The sequence below is a fragment of the Ixodes scapularis genome, unplaced genomic scaffold (genome assembly GCF_016920785.2).
Source record: "Ixodes scapularis isolate PalLabHiFi unplaced genomic scaffold, ASM1692078v2 PGA_scaffold0__279_contigs__length_252992795, whole genome shotgun sequence".
Taxonomy (NCBI): domain Eukaryota; kingdom Metazoa; phylum Arthropoda; class Arachnida; order Ixodida; family Ixodidae; genus Ixodes; species Ixodes scapularis.
Window position 1 is genome coordinate 186,748,626 of NW_024609835.1, and position 23,452 is coordinate 186,772,077.

The window sequence follows — 23,452 nt, forward strand, 5'->3', positions numbered from 1 at the left end:
ACACACACACACACACACACACACACACACACACACACACACACACACACACACACACACACACACACACACACACACACACACACACACACACACACACACACACACACACACACACACACACACACACACACACACACACACACACACACACACACACACACACACACACACACACACACACACACACACACACACACACACACACACACACACACACACGCACGCACGCACGCACGCACGCACGCACGCACGCACGCACGCACGCACGCACGCACGCACGCACGCACGCACGCACGCACGCACGCACGCACGCACGCACGCACGCACGCACGCACGCACGCACGCACGCACGCACGCACGCACGCACGCACGCACGCACGCACGCACGCACGCACGCACGCACGCACGCACGCACGCACGCACGCACGCACGCACGCACGCACGCACGCACGCACGCACGCACGCACGCACGCACGCACATATATATATACCGGGTGTTTTTGCGAAGATTTTCAAAAATCCTAAAAATTAGGGCGACTGAAAAAAGAAGGAACTCTCTTCGGGAACAAACTACCAGCCACGGCGGACGTCAGGAATTGCCAAAAACCTACTAATTAACCAGCTAATTAATTAAGATTTGTTAATTACTTTTTAATTGGTGGAAATAGACATATGGTTCAAACTAGAAAGTTGCTGCTCGTTATCGCAAACCACTAAATCAGTCATTTTCAGAAAGATTTTGAGCGCGTGAGACGAGTAGTAACGCACTAAAGTTACCACTCGTGGAGCAGGTACAAGGCTAGCGGTTGCGGTAAGGCGCCCGCGCGATTTTTCCGCCTCTTATCTAGCCCCAGCCTTGTACCTGCTCCACGAGTGGTAATTTCAGTGCGCTACTACTCTTCTCAAGCGCTTAAAGTCTGTCTGAAAATGACTGATTTAGTGGTTTTCGATAACGCTCAGCAACTTTCTAATTGGAATCATACGTCTATTCCCCAAATTAAAAAGTTAATTAACACGTTTTAATTAATTATCTGGCTAATTAGTAGGTTTTTGGCAATTCCTGACGTCCGCTGGGGCTGGTAGTTTGTTCCCGTAGAGAGTTTCTTCTTTTTTCAATCGCCCTAATTTTTAGGATTTTTGAAAGTCTTCGCAAAAACGCCCGGTATATATATATCTATATATATATATATGGTTGCTTTGACTTTAATAAAAGACTACCTCCAAAATCGCATGCAGTATGTTTATATTAACAACAATTATTCTAATTCACTCAAAATAAAGTACGGTGTTCTGCAAGAATCTATTTTGGGCCCGCTCTTATTTCTTCTTTATGTGAATGAGATCACAAATATTTTGGAATCCCCTGAGCTGGTCATATGCGCAGACGACACTAACACGTTTTTTGCTTCAACCTTTAAAGCGACCTTAGAATCTATGACAAATAATTATCTAGACAATCTATCAGTGTGGCTTCAAAATATTAAATTACAACTAAATGTAAATATATATATATATATATAATTTTCACTCCCGTTAATAGGTGCGACAACACTAAGGTGACAATATAATTCGAAAATGAAATTATAGAGGAGGTTACAGAACAAAAATATCTCGGTGTGTGGTTAAATCGGAAGTTAAGTTGGAACACGCACATTAATAAGCTGAGCTCTGAGCTATCCCGAGCCATCGGATGTATTTATAAAATAAGAAATCTCATACCTTTGTGGCTAAAAAAATATATACTTCGCTTTATTTTACTCCAAACTGCGTTATTGCATTTTAGTCTGAGGCACGACATCGGCAACCAATTATAATAGGATGATCATCTTACAAAAAAAAAAAATTCTACGACTATTTGAAAATTATAAATGTAAGCCTCAAGTTCTCCCAACTGAACCGCTATTCAACAAATATGGCCTACTTAAAGTGAATCATATTTATTATTTTATGTTGTTACAGATAATACACACAAAGAAACTCTTCGCAATTTCGCCAGAAAACAACGTATCACACACTTAGACATAGAATCAGACGACCTCCAAAAATACGTACCAATTACGGAAAACAAACGACATGCTTCCAAGTCGCCAAAATCTTGAATAATACGGAAGATCTAATAGATTTTACCTGCAATATATTCCAATTAAAAAAAAGACTAAAGACACTTTTGGTGGGCAGTGACATTGTGTTCTCATATGTGTGTACTGCGTACTTATTAAATCATGTCCATATTTCACTTTTGAATTGTTAAAACATGTTTCTGACCGATTTGTTTTTATCCTTCTTTTCTGAAAAAAAAAACTATCAAGGGATAATTGATCGATCCTGTTTTTTATTGTTTCTGACTTCTATAGAATTTTATAGGTTCTTTTCTCTAACTTTCGTGTTCAAAAACCTATGTACCCCTCACTGCTGTGTTAGAACTGTAAAGGGGGCAGAGACCTCATCAGGCATCACGCCTTGGTCTCTGCCCACCTCCCGGTCAATCCGGAAAGAAAGAAAGAAAGATTATATAGACGAGATTTTGAGGTAGTAGTACGGCACGGCAAACTTGTGCATAACATTCATGAATCTTTGCTGTCTGAGTCAGTACAAAACAGCACATCTCAAACACCAATCTTTAACGTGCGAAATTCAGTCACTCTTGCATATCGCAGATAAATATTTAGAATTAGCAGTCCCACTGCATTGGCCAAATTTGTCATTTGCAGTGCGAACCAATGTTGCAATATATCAAAACCAACCCAACTTCGTTTTGTGTAAACCCTCAATGCCTCATTTATTGTCATTAAAAAAATTAAAGATGTTTACCATTTCCTGTAACGCCGAATTAGAGCACAGCTCTTGAGGAGGAGGAGGGGGGTCGAATGGGAGGGTATGCTCGTCCTCCTTGTTTGAACCTTCTCCTCCTTCCCTCCTCCTCCTGTACTCTTCCCCTCGTCCACTGTTCCTCCTCCACCCCTCCTTTCCTTCTCCTCGTTCTCCTCTCTTGAGGTATTTGAGTCGGACAAGAATTTACCAAATTCGTCTGACGTGCCACAGAGATGAGATCGATGGGTACAGCGTACCTATGTAGATGACCACTTGGATAACGAGTACACCACGGTTTTATACGTGCCTCTGTGATTTATGAATGGTGACATCACTTGCCTGCACAACAGGTAGCTGTAATCTCCCTCCTCATCCTCCCCCTCCCCTCCTCCTCCCCCTCCTACGCGTGCGTTGCATCATGGGACGTTTCCCATAATCAAACGCGCTTGTCCTTCGTGACGTCAGTCGGGAGGTCATTTGTGACATCATTTTGGGCGTTTCTCATGATGCACCGCGCTGTTACGACGACGGTGACACCGCTCAAGCCGGAAACGGGCTCCTAAGAGCTGAGCTCTACAAAATCGAAACATCCTTGAGCGTTCTGGTGCGTCTCCGGGAAGTGACCACTGTAACCGAACATCAAAACTAGCCGCGGCTCAGGTTTCTTGTATTCACGAAAACGTTTTGATGTGAATTGCATCTGATTTTGTTCTGACAAAGGTTGTGGCGCGTTTTATTTCTATTTTTGTTGATATATAGCGGACGCGGAGTCGACAAGATATCTTACATTTTTGTAGAATGACCTCTGTTTCTAAATTTGTCTCGATTCACTAAGCTATTAAAATTATGAAAACAGCAAGACGTTGCCTTTACCATGCTTTTGAAATTTCTAGTCGCTACTAAAATCACGCTGTGAGTAAAATTTTCTCGCAGAGAGTTTCACTTAGAGCGTGCTTCTCATAAAATAGATATATAAAATTACAAGGATATCCGCTCATAGGTTTCGAAGTAATTCATGTGAAGCTTATGCCTTCCGATGTTTGAGAATCAAAACCAGTCAGTGGTGCACAGCACCCGAAGAGTTATATACTGGAACGAGGTTTGCGTTTAACATAGCCAAAGCAAGGGGAGCTATCCTCCTCGAGCACCCTCAACATGTACTAAATCTATGCATACGTATACTTAGTTCTTCGGAGAAGCAAAATAAACATACTAACTTGGAGCAAAGTAAAACGAACCCCGTCTAAATATGGGTAACAAACACGCTTTAGTTGGGAGCGGGTAGTAATAAATGCTGCAATTGTCAAAGATATTTGGACCAGACATCACGTTCTCTGAGACGTTGTGTTGTGTTCGTCCCCTTCTATGTTCCTGAGTCTCGGGTTTTATTACCATGAATCATCACCAGCTCGCTTGTTTTTTAAGTATTATTTCAGACGTTCTCTAAAATTGTAGTGCTTTGTTGTTTTCCTTGCCTCAGAAACAGCAAAGGTGGCGCCGGAAAATCTTAAAATCAAGGATAATGCGCGGAACGATAGAAACACGTTAAATAAACGACCGTGGTAACGTAGAAAGTTCAGCTAGGAGTCATGCCCAAAACAGTGCACAATCACAGGAGGGAAAAAATAGAAGTGCTCTTTAGTGTCTTCTATTTTCTTCCTCCTGTGCCTGTGCACTGTTTTAGCTATGTCTTGCAAATATTTGACCTTTAACGCTGTATTCTTACGCCATGCCTCAAAGCAGACGGCCATGGTTCCAGAGTACCCTCTTCCCTATGAGTGATTCATACCTTCCACTTCCTCCTTGTTATTACTAGGACCTAAAACAGCAAACACAGCTTGAATATATTTTAAGAAAACCTTAAATGTCGCCTATGTTTATACCCCCTACGGGTAAAGAACTAGCCAAAACGGAACACGTTTGTCACCAAGCGACGCTGTGAACAATCAGGTGGACTGCAAAAATATTTGATTCCCATATTAAATTATTACCAGATAGCCTGCAAGCGAAAACAAATTACGAGTCAATAAAAAAAAAGAACACTGCCATAAACGGAGTGGAACATCTCATATTTTCCTTCGTAGTAAATAAAATAAAATCATAAAAGAGCGTCTATGGCGCCACTGACATTTCCAACAAGTTAGTGCTGCAGCAGTGCTGTCTCTACCCCTGACGCACGGGGCAACCGGACATAAGCTAACCGCACATAACCGCAACGGAAAGAAACTCACCGGATAAAAGCTCAACAGACAAAAGCTCACCCGTTTCTTTACACAGCCGGACAAAACCTGACTTTTTGCTTTTTTATTTCTTGAAGGGGGGGGGGGGGGGGGGGGGGTGGGGGGCTACTTGAGTGAAATACAAGCTACGCTGAAGTGCGGACGCGATGAATATGGCATACCGTTTTAGGAGGACTGATACCCCATCTCTTGCAAGGGAGTGGACAGATAAGTCTCACGAGCACAGAAGCAACACTTTGCGACCAAAACATAGGTCTTTGAAATTAATTGGAGCTGATAGGACCTAGCTTGGTTGAATGAAAACATGCCGAAACCGTCTGATAAAAAATGCGAGAGGTTTCAGGCACCCCGAGATCTACGAAAACTGTTGAAGGCAGGAGCGGAGTGCATTCGATTTTAAGCAATCGATAAATAAACTTGTTTTCACTCTAATATAAAAAAAAAACATGTGGCTGTTAGATTTAATTTATCGTTACATCGTAGGACCGCACGCAAGTGCCTACATTGTCCGCACTCGTATTAAAACCAACACGAATTTTTTCCCTATTAGTTTTTGTACGGGTTTGTGAAAAAAAAATTGGCGAGCTTTTGTCCGGTGAGCATTTGTCCTCTGAGCTTCTTTGCGGTGACATCTTGTTCGGTGAGCTTTTCTTTAAAGATTCGACGCAAGGAGGGGTGGGCGTTGAATTGATGTGTTCTGCGTGTCAATATAAGATATGCTCCATTAATTTGACTCTGCCCCATTCACCTGTTGTTGTTCCTTTCTGTCACTTGAACGTTGTTTATGTTTTCTTTCTATTCCAGAACTCACCTGGGGCGCCTACGGTGAGTACTCCTTCCCTCTTCAGTACATCGTTTAGTGCGGTGTGAAGTTTGAAACGAAATAGGACTGTAAACCGTACCGATCCCGCGTAGGCTTTATGGCCTTGTGCGAGTGCTTCCAAGCTATTGTAAAAATATTCCGAACTCATTTTACATTCACTGAATTTGCCTGTATGTCATTTAAATTTTCCTCGCTCTCAAATTTTTGCCCACAAACTTCAAATATTTTAGAGCAAGGCGTACTCAAATTCACAGGGATTTCTCTTTTTCGCGCCTCAGTCTGTGTTATTAAACTGTATCCTTTCTGCAGTCATCCTGCACACTGATCGTGGCCAAGGTGGAACACCTTGGTATACGTCTGATATACGTCTTAATTTATGAGCTTTCTGTTGGATCGTTGAACGCTATAGAAATAAAAGTCCATACTAATCTTGGTGACATTGTCTTTTTACTCTTTGATTTATTTCCTTACGATATTCAGATTGGGACTAGAAACACAAATTTTCACTTTTTTTGGTGTTTGAACTTGAAGGCGAGAAGTGGCATAGACGGCAACCGGATCAAAAGCGTATCTCCTAAACTGTTCTTTCTAGACTTCGTTTTTCTATTTATGATTTTCTGAATACGACACCAGCAAGAAAATAGCGTCATATTTGTGTGTTTTGATGATAGAAAACTTATTAACTAAAACATTGTAAAAAAATTAATAAAGACATTTGAAAAAAGGTGCGCCTACTTTTACTATAGATGATCGTCCATTAATTAAGAAAATCCTGAATTAAATCATATTGAGAAGCCTCCCAGGCTACCTCCGAAAACGGTCTTCGACTTCAACCCATCGTTCTGTGTCGAATGATACATACTAGAATGATGAAGATTGATAAGAAATGTGACAATTCCCAATGTTTGTTAACATTTCAAATCCCCACCGCTCGTTTTATTCTTTATTTTTCCAAGTTTTCTGAGGATATTGTACCAGGGATTTTACAGTCACTTGAATAAAATGTGCGCCTTGAGAAACATATTTTTTAGCAAAGTAGGTAGATACTAACATGTGTTAACTTATAGAGTACACTGTTATTTGTGCATCTGAGCGTCACCAAGTTGACGTAATACACTGCGATATGTCTTGCGGCTAGTTCACACACTTGCGGCCGACTCGGACCGACTCCGACACGACACGTGTTTAAGCCTGTTATGACCGCCATCGCTGTTCTGTGGCCCTTCGTAAGCAATTACGCGCGGCTAAAAAACCGGCTGTGTCGGAGTCCGTCCGAGTTGGTCGGAAGCGTGCGAACCAGACAGTAGATTCTGCAAGGCAGACGATCCTCCTCACCGTGGGGGAGGAGAAAACAGGCTACGGTGGACAGGATAAAAGGGGGAGAGGAGGAAGCGGAGGAAAAGTGGAAAGGGTGAACTGGTCGTCGGTCTTTAAGGGCTTCGACAAAGTTAACCACAGTATCTTTTTGCAAAACGCGAGGACTTTGGTTTGTATTCTATCGATTGTGACCAATTGAAGAGTTGTTTTTCCTGACGCACAAATTATGTTTGTGTTTCGGGTTTTTTGTCTGACCTCTATTTATCATTTTCCCGAATACCCCAGAGAAGAAATCGTGGCCCACGTTTTATTATTCTTAAATGGCGTTTTACTTTTTATGAAAAATTCCAAAACAGCATCATTTGCCAATGGCTTAAGGCTGTGTGATTGTACTGGTTTTCTGTCTTACTGCGCGGTTCTTCAGGATAACGCTTTAATAGGTTTTGAGTTGTGTTCACATAACTACGTTTTCTGAAGAAGCTGACAACGAAAACAATGTCTATGATTAGGAAGCTTGACCCACTTGTATTTAGTCGCACCAAAAAGTGCACTGTGATTGCCCAAGTGTATGTAATCAATTATTTTGAAAATTAAATCTAAAACTAAATTTTAGTCACCATGTTTTAGCACTTTATAGCCCCTTCCTTACGAATCTTGTTACAATAGCTCAGAAAGCTGTCTCTATTGTCTGCTTATTTTGTGTGGTAGTTTAAGTAGTCATTGCCCTCCAAATTAAATGTAATTTTTACCTTTGTGTTATATTAATGATTGTGCTTTATCTCCTGCTGGACGTGCTAAAGGACCCCTAGCTAAACTAATGCTTAATGCACATTTTTGTAACAGGAGCACTTTTAGAAGGAAAATGAGCGCAATAGTGCGTTCATAATTTTACTGACCACTTTTTTTTTTACTTCGCCACTTTTTACGCATGTTTTTACTGCTATGACGGTATACCAGTTGTTAAGCTTAGTGCCGTTATGTGAGCACACCGAAATAAAGATAAATAAGTAGATCGCAAGAAATGATAATTTCCCTTTCTCTCTATTTGCAGGATCATCAAAAGCTTCTGTTTTGCGCGGTCGGTGGCTTTTGTATATCGCGTTCCTCTGCAGCATCTATAAGGCGTTCGTGCCGCACTAACCGGCGAGTATACCTTTTCCCTGTCATTTGTTTCTTTTTTCTTTGCTTCTTTTGCGGCCTCTTATATTACTCCACACATTAAGCTCATAGTATATAGATAAATAGTGCTATCTTTCTATTTCCTCGAAGCACATAGAGATGCAATGTTTACTATGAACTTGAGCCACGTTTGTAGAATCCGTGTGCGGATAGCTATTTAACGCTGACATTCAATTTGCAGCACCTTTCTCTTTCCACAAAAGCTGCAGACGGGAATACTATATTTCAAAACCTTCCATGCAAATATTATCTAAAGCTACATAAACAACAAAACGAAATTGATCTCAGAATCGGAGAAGACGTGGTGCTACGGGACTTGGCCACATCTGGGTCCGGGGCCTGAACTCCAAACTATTCATGTGCGATCCACTTCGTAGAACGGCATAACTGTTTGATGAAGCTGTGAATTATAGACCAGTTGTATACTTGAAACGGATTAAAGCCATCAGCGCGTGACCACTGAACCAGAAAAGCATAAATAAGGGTGGCGATGTGGGTTAGTTGGTTCATACTGACGAAAAGGCAAACAGCGCGCTAGAAAACGGGGACAGCGCTTGTCCTGTTTGCACTTCCTCTAGTCCCCGTTTTCTGCGCGCTGTTTGCCTTTTCGTCAGAAAAACATAATTTACTCCGTAGCAAACTTAGTGCAGTTTTGTTTCAAAAAGTTTTTTTTCTATTGCACTTTTTGCGATTAAACCTGCAGTGATTGCAGCGATAAGATCTCCGTAGAAATCCTCTAGAAATAGGTAAGGCTATTAACAGATATAGCAAATATTGGTAAAGCCTATCGTTTTTCCAGCTAAAGAACAACACAAAAAGAAATATATATTAATTTTTTAGATATCAGAGCGCAGTCGAGGCTGCACATCACATACGGGCACGCATTAAAAGTAGAAGTAATGTTTTACTCAGTGTGATTCCTTGTTTAGCCGATGACAAAACCAGCTGGGAAATAGAAATAAATCCATATCGTTGTACATTTGTGGCTGTTCAATTAGTCCTATCAGTTTGTTGGACCGAATCCGTTTTGACACAAGTTAAAACAAAGTATGGAAGCTGCAGTGTAGAAGCCTGAAAAAATAGGCGAAAAACTCAAGGATTTATAAAACTTTATCGTAACAAGTTCTTTCGAGGGTTATAAGCGGGTTAATTTGTAGCAATTTGTATTTATTCAATGTTAGTTCGCATTTTTTTTTTGTTTTTTTGTATTCTTCACATAACATCTGTGTAATTTTTTTATTGCCAATGGGCGGCGCAAAATTCTAAATAATGCCTGGTAAGTTACCTAAGAATAGGTGTAGGAAGATTTGGGCGATTCCTTTCACAATTTTCGACTTCGCTGGAAAAAGGCAGGTTGTATCAATGGTCCTTTTTGAACTGCTACCCTAAATAAACAGAAATGAACACAATACGTGGAGTTATTGCCTACTAAAATTACGCCTGTTGCGTAAGTTCAGCAGACGACTTTATACTGGCAACATTGAAAAATATCTACTTTTTCATACTCGTGTACGTCACCGGCGCGAGGACGCAGGGGGAAGGGGGGGGGGGGCGGCGACCCTGGAAACCGCCTCTCCGTTTCCCTGGTCACCAGTGTACGACATTCGTTTTCTGCTGCCTCAGGGTCAAAAGTTCCTCTGCACTGAATGGAAATTTTTTAACCGCCGTAAATTACACAAAACAAATGCAGCAAGAACCTCCCCAGGTATCACGCCAGAAGAATGCGTAACTTGGGCAAACGTCTGGCAAACATAAGGGCCCATATTCGGCGCAGTTAGGTTTTACACCGTGGCACTCATCAGTGCAAAAGTACGGTTCCTAACTATATAGCCTTAGTTGGGCGATTTTAGGGTATTCCAAAGTTTGGCTGTCCTCTCGTACAAAAGATGAGCTGCAAAGTTGATGCCATGCTTGAGCCATAACTGCCATAGTAAATCATAATTTGGGAACTCGGGCATACCAAAGTTTGGCGTTGCTCTGGTCCGCCGAGGAGCGCCAAGGTTGGTGCCATACTTCAGCCATAACTGCCATAGTAAATCCTGATTTGGGAACTCGGGGCATAGCAACGTTTGGCGTTGCTCTGGTCCGCCAGAGGAGCGCCGAAGTTCGTGCCATACTTTGGCCAAAACTGCCATAGTAAATCCTAATTTGGGAGTTCAGCCTAGGTACCACGCCAGAGAAATGCCCAACTTGGGCAAAAGTCCGGCAAACGTAAGGGCCGAACTTTGGCCCAGTTAGGCTTTGCACCATAGCGTTCGTCAGTGCCAAAGTACGTTGCCTAACTATAGCCCGAGTTGGGCGATGTTACGGCATGCCAAAGTTTGGATTTTCTCTGGTCCACCAGAGGAGTGCCGAAGTAGTGGCTTACTTGAGCCATAACTGCCAGAGCAACGCCTAATTTGGGTATTTCGGAAATGCCAAAGTTTGGCTTTTATCTGACCCACCACAGGAGTGACGAAGTAGTGCCACACTTCAGCCATAACTGCCGGAGCAACGCCTAATTTGGGTATTTCGGACATGCCAAAGTTTGGCTTTTCTTTGGGCCGCCACAGGAATGATGAAGTAAGTGCCATGCTGGAACCATAACTGCCAAAGCAACGCCAAATTTGGGTATTTTCTTTGTTTGACTTTTCTCTGGTTCGCCACAGTTCTTCAAAAGTAAGTGTCAGATTTCAGCCATAACTGCCGAAGTAAATCCGAATTTGGGAATTCGGGGCATGCGGAAGTTTAGCTCTTCTCTGGCTAGCCACTGGAGTGCCAAAGAAGTGCCAAAAGTTCCAAAGAAAGCTCAGAGGCCTGCAGAAGTTGGGAATTTCTCTGGTGTGCAACAGACGTGCTCTTTCACGCGCTCCAACAAAAAAAAAAGAAATAAATAAGGGTTGGAAAAATGATGGTCATATCTCACCATCTGCGTTCCCACACAGCGTGGCGGTACTTGGCAGTGTAGTGCCAATACCGGCTGAAGGTCGGTTCCAATATCGCTCAAATATCTACTTTGGCCCCGCCGTTCAATATCAGGCAGGTATTGCCGTACAGTACTTTTTCCCCGGTCTAGCGTTCGCGCAATATCGTGTGAATACTCTACGACGCGTCACCTCCGTATTGGCCGCACGTCGTGCAAGTCTGTGTTGTGTAGGAAGTTGCATATCATTTGTCGCATATCCATAACATACACGGACGAACGAAATTTTTTCGAACGCTCCCAGAAGTTTATTATATCACTATCATTCCACTCAACGTATTCTCGGCATATTTACAAAGGTCATTCTAAACTGTAAAATGAAAAGAAAATGATAAAATATCATTAACACAAATTTCATGTGAAGCAAAACTCATAAATTAAAACACAAAAAACCGCGAAGATTGACAAGAAAGCAGAACTGCTATCAGAAGCAAACTTGCAGTGAACTTACTAATAAGGCGCGAAACACATGTACGACGAAACCTTCCGATCCGACGTGCGGACTGCCGGAATGACCTTGGGGGGAAAGGGTTTTCGTAGCATCGGAGAGCGTTGAAAACCCTCGCCTCCGACCGTCGTATTGCGCGGTCGGACGTCGGATCGGACGGTTTCGTCGTACATGTGTTTCGCGCTTAAGAGTGATATCATGTAATCCTTGATAGATGCATAATCCGACTCGGGCAGCCTGAAAACACAGTCGAGGCAGAAGGTTGCGCACATTCAACTGACTTTTTGTCGTCGGCGAGGAGCAGTTTTTTGTCGAAGCTCGTCCAACAAACACAGGACAAGAAATCCACCAACGTGATCCGGCAGTTTACAACCAAAAAGCACGGTCGCGTCTGCAAAGCACCAAAACAACAGAGCACTAAAGAGCCCACTTGGGAAACCGGACCTGCGTGGCCCGCTTATTTCTATAACTTATACTATTTGGGCGTGTTGGTGCTTTTCAAAAATTTAGAAAGTGGAGATACAAGGGACGATACAGACGGGACGATCCTTCAACTTCAACAACATTTATTTTCGGCTTCAAGCTCAAAGCCCGCCCGCTCCGTGGGAGTTCGGGAAAGGGAAATCTTAAGGAAAGGAGAGGAGAAGGAGGAAATGAGGAGGTTGCCAAACGAGGAAGGGAGAGGAGGGAAGGGGACTCGAATAGAGGTGCGGGATAACGGAACGAAAGGAAAGGCGGCTTCTGCCGGTGACCTTGTCGCCTTGCCAAGTCTGTCAGCGTTCGGCTTGCGTTGTGGGCCTCAGAAAGATAATCTCCTTTCTTGAGAGCGAAATGGAAGGGGTGCTTATGTTTTGCGGGCTTGTCGCCATCCGATAGGCCTCGATTATTTCTCTCCCGACTCGCTCGCAGTGGCCTCCCATGGCTGTCGTGCCGGCGAAATTAGGAGCGCAGCCGGGACATTTTCTCTCGTGAATGACGGTCGGGTGCTGAGAATCAGAAGCACCTCTTTCGGCATCCATTTGATGTTCTCGGAGTCGGTCGTTGAGGCATCGCCCCGTTTGCGCGATTTGCATGGCCCCACGGGACAGGAAGATCGCGTACACTTTCTCCGTCATGTAGGCGGTGAACTTGCTTGCGTGTTTTTTTGGTGCAGCTGAGTTGTGAAGGTTCCTCTCAGTTGACTGCCCTAGTCATGTCGCCGAGTCTCGATTTGCACGTGAAAAACACTTTTGTCTCGTATTTTGAGAGGAGACCTTTTAGGCGATAGCTTTTAGACGGGAGGCCAGCCTAAGCCAACAGTGCGCACGGCTTCGGAGAGCAGGCTACCCTGCAGACTTGTTTTGGCTACCTCGCAAAAATTGGCTAAAAACGCCTGGGCCAGGTCAGCCGCCGAGACTTCAGGCGGTTGGCCCTTGAGTCTCGGCCTGGATGTAAGGAATACAGGCCGAGGCGGGCCTGTATTCCCCTTACATCCACACAACATCTCACCAACTAAAAGCTCTCACCTCAGAACACGACACAAAGTGGGGCTCACATGCAAATCGAGGCTCGGCGACATGTATAGGGCTGTCAACAGAAAGGGACCCCCACAACCCAGCTGCACCAAAAAACACACGAGCAAGTTTACCGCCTGCATGACGGAGAAAGTGTACGTGATCCCCCTGTCCTGCGAGGCAGGTACAACGGGCAAACGAGGCGATTTCTCAACGACCAGCTTCAAGAACATCGAATAAACGCCGAAAGAGCTGCTTTTGATTCTCAGTAGCCGATCGTCATTCACGGAAGAAAATGTCCCGGCTGCGCTCCTAATTTCGCCGGCACGACAGTCGTAGGAGGCCACAGCGAGCGAGCCGGGAGAGAAATAATTGAGGCCTATCGGACGGCGACAAGCCCGCAAATCATGAGCACCCCTTCCATTTCGCAGTCAAGAAAGGGAATTATCTTTCTGAGGTCCACAATGGAAGACGAACGCTGACAGACTAGGCAAGGCGACAAGGTCACCGGCAGAAGCAGCCTTTCTTTTCATTCCCCAAGTGAAACCCCCTCCCTCCTCTCCCTTCCTCGTTTCGCAACCTCCTCACTTCCTCTGCTTCCTCTTCTTCCCCCAAGATTTTCCTTCCCCTACTCCCACGGAGAGGGCGGGCTTTGAGCTTGACGCCGAAAATAAATGTTGTTGAAGTTGAAAGACCGTCCTGTCTGAATCGTCCCTCATGTGTCTCCACTTCCTAAATATTTCTATAACTTGGCAAATGGCGCAAACAACAGCCCCAGAGATCCCATGAGCTCGACAGAGAGAGTCACGTGACAAATTTTTAGGGGTGTGCGAATAGTGATTTTTGCAACCAAATCGAATACGAATCAAATAATTATGGCTCCGAATCAAATACGAATACGAATCGAATAATTTTCGACTAGTTTCTGAATGGTAAATAGACAGCTACTCAAGAAAAGCAAAGATATTATAAAATTATTTTTATTGCTCAAAAACGTTTTTTTTTAATTATTGCAAAAACGTGACTAGACGATAATGACCAGAGTTGAGCGATATATTAATAAATAGAGACAAAGCTCCGAAAATATTAGAATGCTAAACATAATATCACGGTTCACGCGGATGATGAGCTGAACAAAAAATCACAGTTCGCTTGAGCCTGGTAAATCCTAAATCACTCTACTTAGTATGAACTCTACATTCTCTTTTTATTCCTTGTTGTGGCAGGTGTCCTTGAATTGAGGATCAAGGAAGGTGACAAGAACGTGATGTGCCTGTCTGCTTACGTCCAAGAACCTTGTTTTCACTGATCTGAGAAGATTCTGGGAAACCGCATTTTTTGTTCCACTTACGCCCGCAGAAAACAACATCTTCACACACTGGACACGTGGAACAACCATAGAAATTGTTGAGAAAGATTCGGCCCAAGCAGTGTTTGCGGCCTTTTCAATTGGTTGTGTGGGAGCTGCCGAAAAACTTCCAGACTCTGCTGCGCTTTCGCTTGGTACAACCTTCCCGCTTCTTCTACTTCTACTTCGCTGATACAGAGCGGCGGTACCGTTGCAACCAGTTCTGAAACGTCTCCACGGCACGCTTTTCGAAAGCGTGCACGCACAGTCTCGTGCGAAAGCGGTCCCTAAAGGAAGCGGTTTAGCGAGCGACAAAACCAGCGACAGCAAGGAGAGTTAGCGGCGAGTGACTGAGATTTCTCACTGCCGCTGGTCGCGTCGCTGGATGTTTCAATTTCTGGAAAACATCTTCATCGCCTTGGTCGCTTGCTCAAGCCACGTTCATGCGGCTTGCGTCATCGCGCGACTGACCGAGAGACAGCGAAGCGGGTCGACGTCGCCTGTCTCGTCTCTCGTCTCTCTCGTTATTCGAAAATGGCGAATATTCGCACACCCCTACAAACTTTCGTCCAAGCGTTTTTGTACTAAGCGCCCAACGGAGCGAGGTCACGCGTTCCGCTCCACCCTTCTGATTTGCTTGATGCGGCCGTCGCGCTCGCTGACAGTCACACAAAGACTGAAAAGCAGGTGGGGGGGCTTGGCAAAAGGCGAGGTCGAAGGGGCACGAACAAAGTAGCTAAGCTCCCTTTGCATGTTTCACTGTCAAAAGACATTCCATGCCTCCTACCCGCGGCTTAGAATGTCACCTTTCGTTGAGGGGGAGGTGGGGGCGGGGGGGGGGAGGAGGAGGGAGGAGTGAAAGATTGTGAGGGAAAGGAGTGTCTGGGTTGATGCTGTCAAATGCTTCGAATTAACTTTTAAAAAAATCATCCCCACCAGGATTCTATTTTAGTTCCCCGAATGTGAAGCGGGCGCAATACCACCGAGCCACTGTCGCTCTTGCTTTTTGTTATAGCTAGGATTTGACAGTGCTCAATCGCAATGCAAGACCCGCACAGAGCTGCACTCGCTCTTGCAATGCGCCGCCTAATAATGATACCTGTGGAGGAGACGTGCACATCAGTCTCGCGTAGCGCTTGCTCGACGGCACCAGTTTCTGCAACGTCGAACCATTCTCACTGCGCGACCCGATATTGGCGAACGCAACAATCCGGCGAAATCTGCGTTGGCAAAGCCTGGTTTAGCCGCGGCAAAACATTCAGCCTCCCTTTGGCCTGGAGAAATCGAGAAACACCCAAAATAAAATAAAATTTGCGACGAGAATAAAACATGATTTCTGTTTATTAAGCTGCACACCACCCGCGAACATCCAATACTTGATATCCGAATTGCAAGGCAGTATGCCTAGTCCTGGCACTTGTTTGTCGACATTGGACCGTAGCTGCCAGATGACAACCGAACTATCAGGAAGCGAAGCCTAACTTTGGCACTTGTTGCGTGACTCATGCCCAAAGATGCCAGATGTCAGCCGAACTACACGGCAGTAAGACTAACTCCGGCACATCTGTGTCGATTTTGGCCGGAAGGTGCCAGATAAAAGTCGAACTTTCAAAAAGGTTAGCCTAACTTTGGCATTTGTTTGGTAATTTTGGCTCAAAAATGCCAAATGTCATTTGAAGTACCGGACAGTAAGCCTAACTCTGCCACATCTGTGGTGATTTTGGCCCGAAGATGCCAGATGAAAGTCGAACTATCAAAAAGCTAAGCCTAACTTTGGCATTTGTGTGGCAATTTTGGCCCCAAAACTGCCAAATATCAGCCGACGTACCAGGCAGTAAGCCTAACTCTGGCACTTCTGTGGCGATTTAAGCCCTAAGGTGCCAGGTGAGAGTCGAACTATCAAAACGTTAAGCGTAACTTTGTCATTTGTTTGGCAATTTTGGCCCGAAAATGCCAAATATCAGCCGAAGTACCTGGCAGTAAGCCGAACTCTGGCATTCGCTAAGCGATTTAGGCCCAACGATGCCAGATAACAGCCGAACTACAAGGCAGTGAAGCCCAAGTTTGTCACTTGTTTGGCCATTTAGGGCCAAAATACCCGGACCCTTGCCAAGGAACCTCAGGTTTGGCTCTACTTTTGCTTCTGCGGGCTTTTCAAGGCCCTAAACTCTTAGACAAAAGCCAAATTTTGGGCCACAACTCTATGCTACCTGGGTCGTCTTTATTTTTTACCCTATTTTACAAAAAAAAAAGTGACCTGCAGTAGCAGTCGGTGCGAAGCATGTCAGGGTGCTTTAGCGCTAGTTGTACGTCGAAAGAACAAGTCACACTAAACATGTTTTCTTGTGTTCGGATGACTCCACAATCATGTGATGTCAAATGAGTACTCTTCAGCAGATGTGACTGTTTGAAATCAAGCAATCACAGAAATACTTCATCTGTATTCTATGTATCACGTCCGCTATGCACCACGGTACAAAAACGTTCCAAAAATGAGCAGTAATATAATTGGGGAAAAGTTCGCATTCTAGCACTAACTGACATGTGCACTAACGTGTGCTACGCTCATCAGGTTAAGTGCACTCTCTTTCATTTAAATACTGGAGCAGGGTGACCTAAAAAATCAACATCAAACATCGGGAGCCAGAGCTGCGGCTACTCTCGGAGTTCCAATCACGCGGCTATATCGCTCGGTCCAAAGCGAGGACATTATCGTCTAAACAAAGATCTAGTTTAATCGTAGAGATGCCTTTCACACACTGCAGTGTCTGTTTTGTAGTAGATAATAATAAAAAGCACCTGTTGATCTCCGCTATGCCACAGAGCCGTGACCCAAGGACTGCTATGCTTGTCAATTGGTTGGCGCAAAATTAGCTCCGTCAGAGCAAATTTTAAAAATGTATTTAAATGTCATATGATTGAGAAGTGTTAAAAAAGCTTGAAAATACAGCAAAATTATGAATGGATTACAAATGTTGTTGAGGGGAAGCGTGCAAATTTACGTGTGATAGAGCTGGTTCAAATACAATTTTAATTTAAAAAAAGCGCACACAGATCTTTAAATTACCGACTTTCCCTTTCTGTGCTCTTAAATCAGAGTTTCAACGCGTAGCACATACAAAATGAGTTATAATCCTCCTCCCGGTAACTTTTTGGTCATTTTTTCTTAAATGACGAAAGGCATTGTTTAGTTTTGTACTTTAGGCAGTATTGTTTATTCAGAAATCGATTCTTTGTTTAACGATGCTATAGTATATTTGTGTCTTTTATAGGCCTCTCATTGCACCGTGATGAACAAGGGCTTAGCGCTTCCAAGTAATTTGTCGTTTATTTTATCAACATTGACTGTGTCCTCCGCCTGGCTTAAATTAATGCGGTTCATTCTATTTTATACTTCGTTACAACTTCTGTGAATATCATAATCCACACGTGTGAGCTCACAGTTCAGCACGCGCATGTTAGTCCCTTGGGAAGGCAGGTAAAGCAAGCGCCAGAGTCACAAACACTGAGAATGTCACCGACAAGAATCACTTTTCTAGAATGATTTAAATACGTTGTTTTCCTAAATTACTTAAGCACCACGGAGGAAGCTGCATGTATAGTTACAAGTTCTGTCGTCTGCAATAGTAAATTTCTAGAGAATAACTAGAACAAATTCCACTTACATTCAGTTAAAGCGATTGAGTGCAACACTGCTCACAATCCAAGCCTGCATAAAAAGTTATGAAAAAAAAACACGATTTGCGCAACTCGATGAGAGTTCCATAAACAGTTCCATCAAACTCCCCAATGCTTATGCTTCTTCTCACAGTTCTCCACGTAGGTTAGTATTACATGCTGTGTGAATAGAGGCTAATATTATGAACTTCAGACAGCACAAACGTCCCTGTTTGCTAGCTGTCAAACGCGATCACCGTGAACACAAGCGTACCTGATCTCATGCCGTCGCCTTGCTTCCTGCCAGTGACGTCACGCTTGGATAATGCGAAAAATGAAAAAAAAAAAACACGACAAAACTAAGTTTTGATTTCGTTATCCAACCAAGTGAGACATTTTTTTTTAAATTTACTGAAGTGAAGCTGGGGGACTAAGATAGTATTTAGGAATCAGGAGGCTACCGATATTCAAATGACGCCCTTGGATTAGATAACAATCGAGTGTTTTTAAGTTAATTTGGCAGTTCGTTTTTCTCTAATTCCGAAAATAGTAAGTTTGGAATTGACGGAACTTTGTGGCCTCCATTTTGCTTTATTGACAAAATAAAATCGGCTATTTTTAACTTAGACAGAAACTACCGCCTTGTTTATTATGACCGAATCATAGTATATGTGTTGAAAGTTGCTAAAACATTGTTCACACATTTTTTTGCTCTACTTTGACGCGCCTTCAACTTGTTGATGGTCATAAACACTTATTACACTATATCCGAACTAAATAGGGTCATTTCGTGATGCCTGGTTTGGCTATCGTACAAAATAGCTCGTATCTAATTATTGCATTTGGGAAAAGAAAAATACTACGCCACAAACTCTTTCTACCAGTGCACGTGTACTCCCGGATAAAAACCTAAAACAAAAAAGCTCTTCCTCCTCAGTCGTTTCCAGGCTGATTACATAACCCCAAAATTTTAATATTATTAGCATAAAGACGCCTCTATTGTGGCGACTCAACTGACTTAATTCGGAGCCATTTATCGGGAAGCCTACCATTGAAAACAAGGATTAGGCAGAGATTATTGATTTTAGAATAAAGATGACTGGAATGAATAGCGCTAAGTTAGATTGAACGGTTTAGCAATCGAGGAATGTTAGGTATTCTTCTGGGGGGGGGGGGGGGGGGACGACCTGACGCTTGATCAATAATGCGTTTGGCATTTAGGACTAACTTTAAAACAAGGGGGCCAGGAAGGCAAAGACTTAAGAGCTTCCTCGGAGTTCTGAGATAAGAAGTACTGCAATCGCACCGGCACATTGCTTCTACAGCCATCCCAAATGAGCTCACTAATGTTTATACGATGATCCAGCCTTGATTTGTTAAGCCCAGGAATCTAATTGCGGAAGGAGCCCTGAACGATGAGACTACCGAGGAACCCTAGCTCCAGATAATGACAGGAGCATAATTACCTGAAGATTTTTTTACATAGCCCTTTTTTAGAGCTTCCCGCTTGAGACTGTCACTTTAGAACGTGGCCAAGCATCAGATAAATCGTTTAGAGGACCTAAAGACAAGTCCATGCAGATAGCAACGAGCTTGAGCAGGGGATAACACTTTTAAAAGACTAGTTCCTGTCGTTTTCTTTTTTTTTAGGGGTGAACTATATTTGAAGGTAATAGTTTCGTTTCGAAATCCCCAAGATAGAGGCACGTTTGCCCAAGAGCTGAAGTGAAGAGCTGAATTGTGCATATCAAAATTCTTAAAATTTACGTGGACGCGCGTGACGAAGGAGAACATGTCAAGTTTGAAGCACCTTAATATTGCTCAGGATCAATAAAAATGGTGAAAGGAATCTCGGAACAAGAGACATGCACATCATAAGACACCTCCTAACCTTCTTAGGCCGTCACTTAATAGAATATTATTAAAGTAATTATGTAAATGATAATAAATGTAGAACATCCTGCTGACTGATACTCAGCTAGGAGAGTAGCTAGCTAATAAACAGCAAATTAGTTACGTATCTAATTATTAGGCAGTCGGTTAAATTGTAGGCATTTCCGGCCCACTAGACATAAACAGAAAACGGAAATATATAAAAATATAAAAATACAATACAATTAGCATAGCATTTTGCCTTTCCTGACAAATATAGAAACTTACAATGTAAAAAAAGGCATCGCATGATAATAAACAAAATTAATATAAACCCTTACGTTACGGCTGTGGGGAAGACACTGGAACGTATAAAACCAGCTGTGTCCGGTTGTTCTTAAATATGTGTTATGCACGTTCCCAATGTAGCTAGAGAACAAAATGTCCGCAAAAAATCCTAATGTGAATTCTTTTAATCCACACGCAGAATGTCAAACTTTCAAGACGCCCCTGACAAGGAGACAAGACCGTGACAACCCCCCAGGGCACAGCCATCCACAAGTGTCGTCTGCGTTGTGGTAACCTTCATCGGGAGTGGAAAGACGTCAGGTTCAAGCCTGGAGTTAGTGCGCGCACAGGACTGGAAGAGTGTGCATCACATTCCTCAACGGGGGACACATTGAGGGCCGTGAACGTTCAACAACGTTTGTTGCAGTTGCCGCCGTCTATGTAAGGTTTTCTACCTAATCCACCAAAGTCAGACACGAAAACGAAGTTTCAGGACATTCTCTCTGCAGAGAGCCAGTCGTCTGCTTCTTGTGCAGAAGTTTCGCTGACGTATAAAAGACGTCGAACTTTGATTGGCTTTGATTAAAAGGGTAGTGAGTAGATTGGAATGCTAGATGCCTTGAAGTTTAAACTTTAAACACATATTTTTCAATCAGTCAGTAAGAGCTCGGCGTTCTGACATCACCGCAACCCCTGTGCAAGAAGTAGACGAACTTGCGCTCCATATTGCGAACTGATGATTGTGGTCGCGCTCAAAGTGCGCATGTAGTACGTCGGTATCCGTACCGAGAAGGAAAATGTTGATTCATTTGTGCATGGTTGATCCTCAGATTTGGAAGCTACAACTGTGTCATTGCCGTTGGGCGGCGCGTCAGGAAAAGACTATATATTTCACCGGGCAAATTACTTTTACGCAGTTATTTTGCATCGAAATATCTTATGCGGGTCCTTTATTCTAAAAAAAAAAAAAAAAAACGCTTCCGCGTATTTTTGCAGTTGCTGCATATATTAGGGTTGAATGTCGATTTAGATTATTAAATAGGGTTTTCCAGCTCAAAAATCTTTGTGAAACATTTGGAGTTAAACTTACAAGAGGTGAAAAGAAAATAAATTAAAACCTCAAAGAACAATTACTGTTATTTTACAATGATTTTATGGCGGCTTGGAACTCCGAACGGTGTAAATATCGCTTCTTTAATAATCCATCAATAACAATAGATAAAATATTTGCCGGAAAATGGTCCATTAAAAAAAAAAACTCTTTGACCAAATGAATGGTAAAATGCGTTACGCTCACAATTGGAGACGCCCACATTGAACAAATGATCAATGCGGGCTCAAATATAAAATGATGGCGTGAAACGTCTGATGGTGTAAGTACGGGTTGATATGATATATCTTGTGAAAAAGACAAGCGAGCAATTGTTATTAACAAAATTAGAACCTTTGTTTTATGAAATAATTTTACAGCCATCTTTCTTAGTTCAATGGAGTATGAAGGTTGAATACCCAAACATCTGGTGTTTTTTTTATAAAAAAAGAACTAAGCATTTTTCTCGTGAACTTAAGAAAGAGTTTGATCATCTGTCGGGAGACGTGCTACTTGATATTTTCTGATGGAAGTTTCAAGTGAAAACGGCCTCATATAGATAATGCTAGTGAGCACAATGTTGTAACTTGGAAACTGTGACTGCTTTCTTCTTTCGTTATTAGAATGGATATTAGTTTTCTTATGTTGATAAGTGCTTTTTGTAGATTCAAAAGAGTGCCGACATTTGTGGTACTGTCCCTCACAATTGTATAAACAATACTTTAAGCATGATTTTTGATTATCAGTGCTATATGATTGTGTTCGAGTAAAAGGGCGAATTATAATATTATTTAAAAACATATTGGCTTATATTAAGGACGATATTTGGGAAAATAATATAAGTGGTGTATATACTGTATAAAACTTCTTGATATTACGAAGTCGCATGCTGGGGTGTATGTACTCCAAAGATATGTACAGTAGATTTTGTTTTGACTCATCAAATAAATTGTGAGATGTATTGTTCACCCATTAACATTTTCTGCTTTCATTGTTTTTTTTATTTTATTACCGTTTATTTTCAAGTATAGGTCTAAGGAACAAACAAAGGATATGTGACGTGATCCAGCTTAGTTCTATACAAAAGGCGTAAAATGTCCCCGACATGCTAAACTATAGCCAATAGCCACATTCTAATTATAAGGAATGCGGAAGTCTTTTCCCACGAGTTGCAAACAATTTAACGGAACCGAAACTTCCCGTATACATTCTGTGCTGCTCCGGCCGGAATGCAACTGAGCTAGCTCATATTGGCGTACCCTGTAAATATTTAGCTGCATTAAACGCTTAGAGAGCTCTTCATCAGCATTGAGACGGCCGAAGCACATCAACGCTGCATCAGGTGAGTCCTAAAGTAAGTGTTGCTAAATGCATACCTAATATTTTAAACGCTTTCATTTTTATTAGTATTTAATGCGTACGCATTCAAATATTTTATTTTCATTTTAAATATAATATATTGTTTTAAACCGCGCAGTGAACGAAGCAAATAACCGGAGTACAGAAGTATTGGTTTCCGGGAATGTAAGCTTCAAATATATTTTTCATAAAACAGGAACTGCGCTGCTACCTTTGCACATGAGCGCGTAATTGACAACACCCATTTTCCCAAAATACGGACTGCAGCTCAGGATTTTAGAACAAGGAAGAACATAATGGAAAGGATTGTAATAATAAAACGCAGCACCAAGCAGGCCGACCGCACAGGAGGGCACATTATGGCAGCGACAGACGTAAGAACGGAATTTGCCGATCTTGGAAGTTAATGGTATGAGTCGAATAAACGGACGACGAATAAAAACATACACACATTTCAGGTCGTTCAAAAAATTTAAGGAAAGATGCTTTAGTTAAGTGTTGATTATATTGCTTCCTGCTGCCTGATTAGCTTGAAAACCTTTTGAAAAACAATGGGCTCGGA

At 42.8% G+C, this 23,452-nt stretch overlaps 1 protein-coding gene across 1 annotated transcript in view; it reads left to right on the plus strand.

Moving 5' to 3' along the window:
• The window catches only part of LOC8032794, a 180,233-nt gene extending 158,260 nt beyond the window's left edge, over positions 1-21,973 (plus strand). The window contains exons 4-6 of the mRNA XM_029974018.4: positions 5,859-5,879; positions 8,246-8,337; positions 20,641-21,973. Of these exons, the coding sequence (XP_029829878.3) occupies positions 5,859-5,879; positions 8,246-8,334 (110 nt within the window). The 3' untranslated portion in view covers positions 8,335-8,337; positions 20,641-21,973. The remainder of the gene's footprint in view (positions 1-5,858; positions 5,880-8,245; positions 8,338-20,640) is intronic.
• Positions 21,974-23,452: the final 1,479 nt, after the last annotated feature.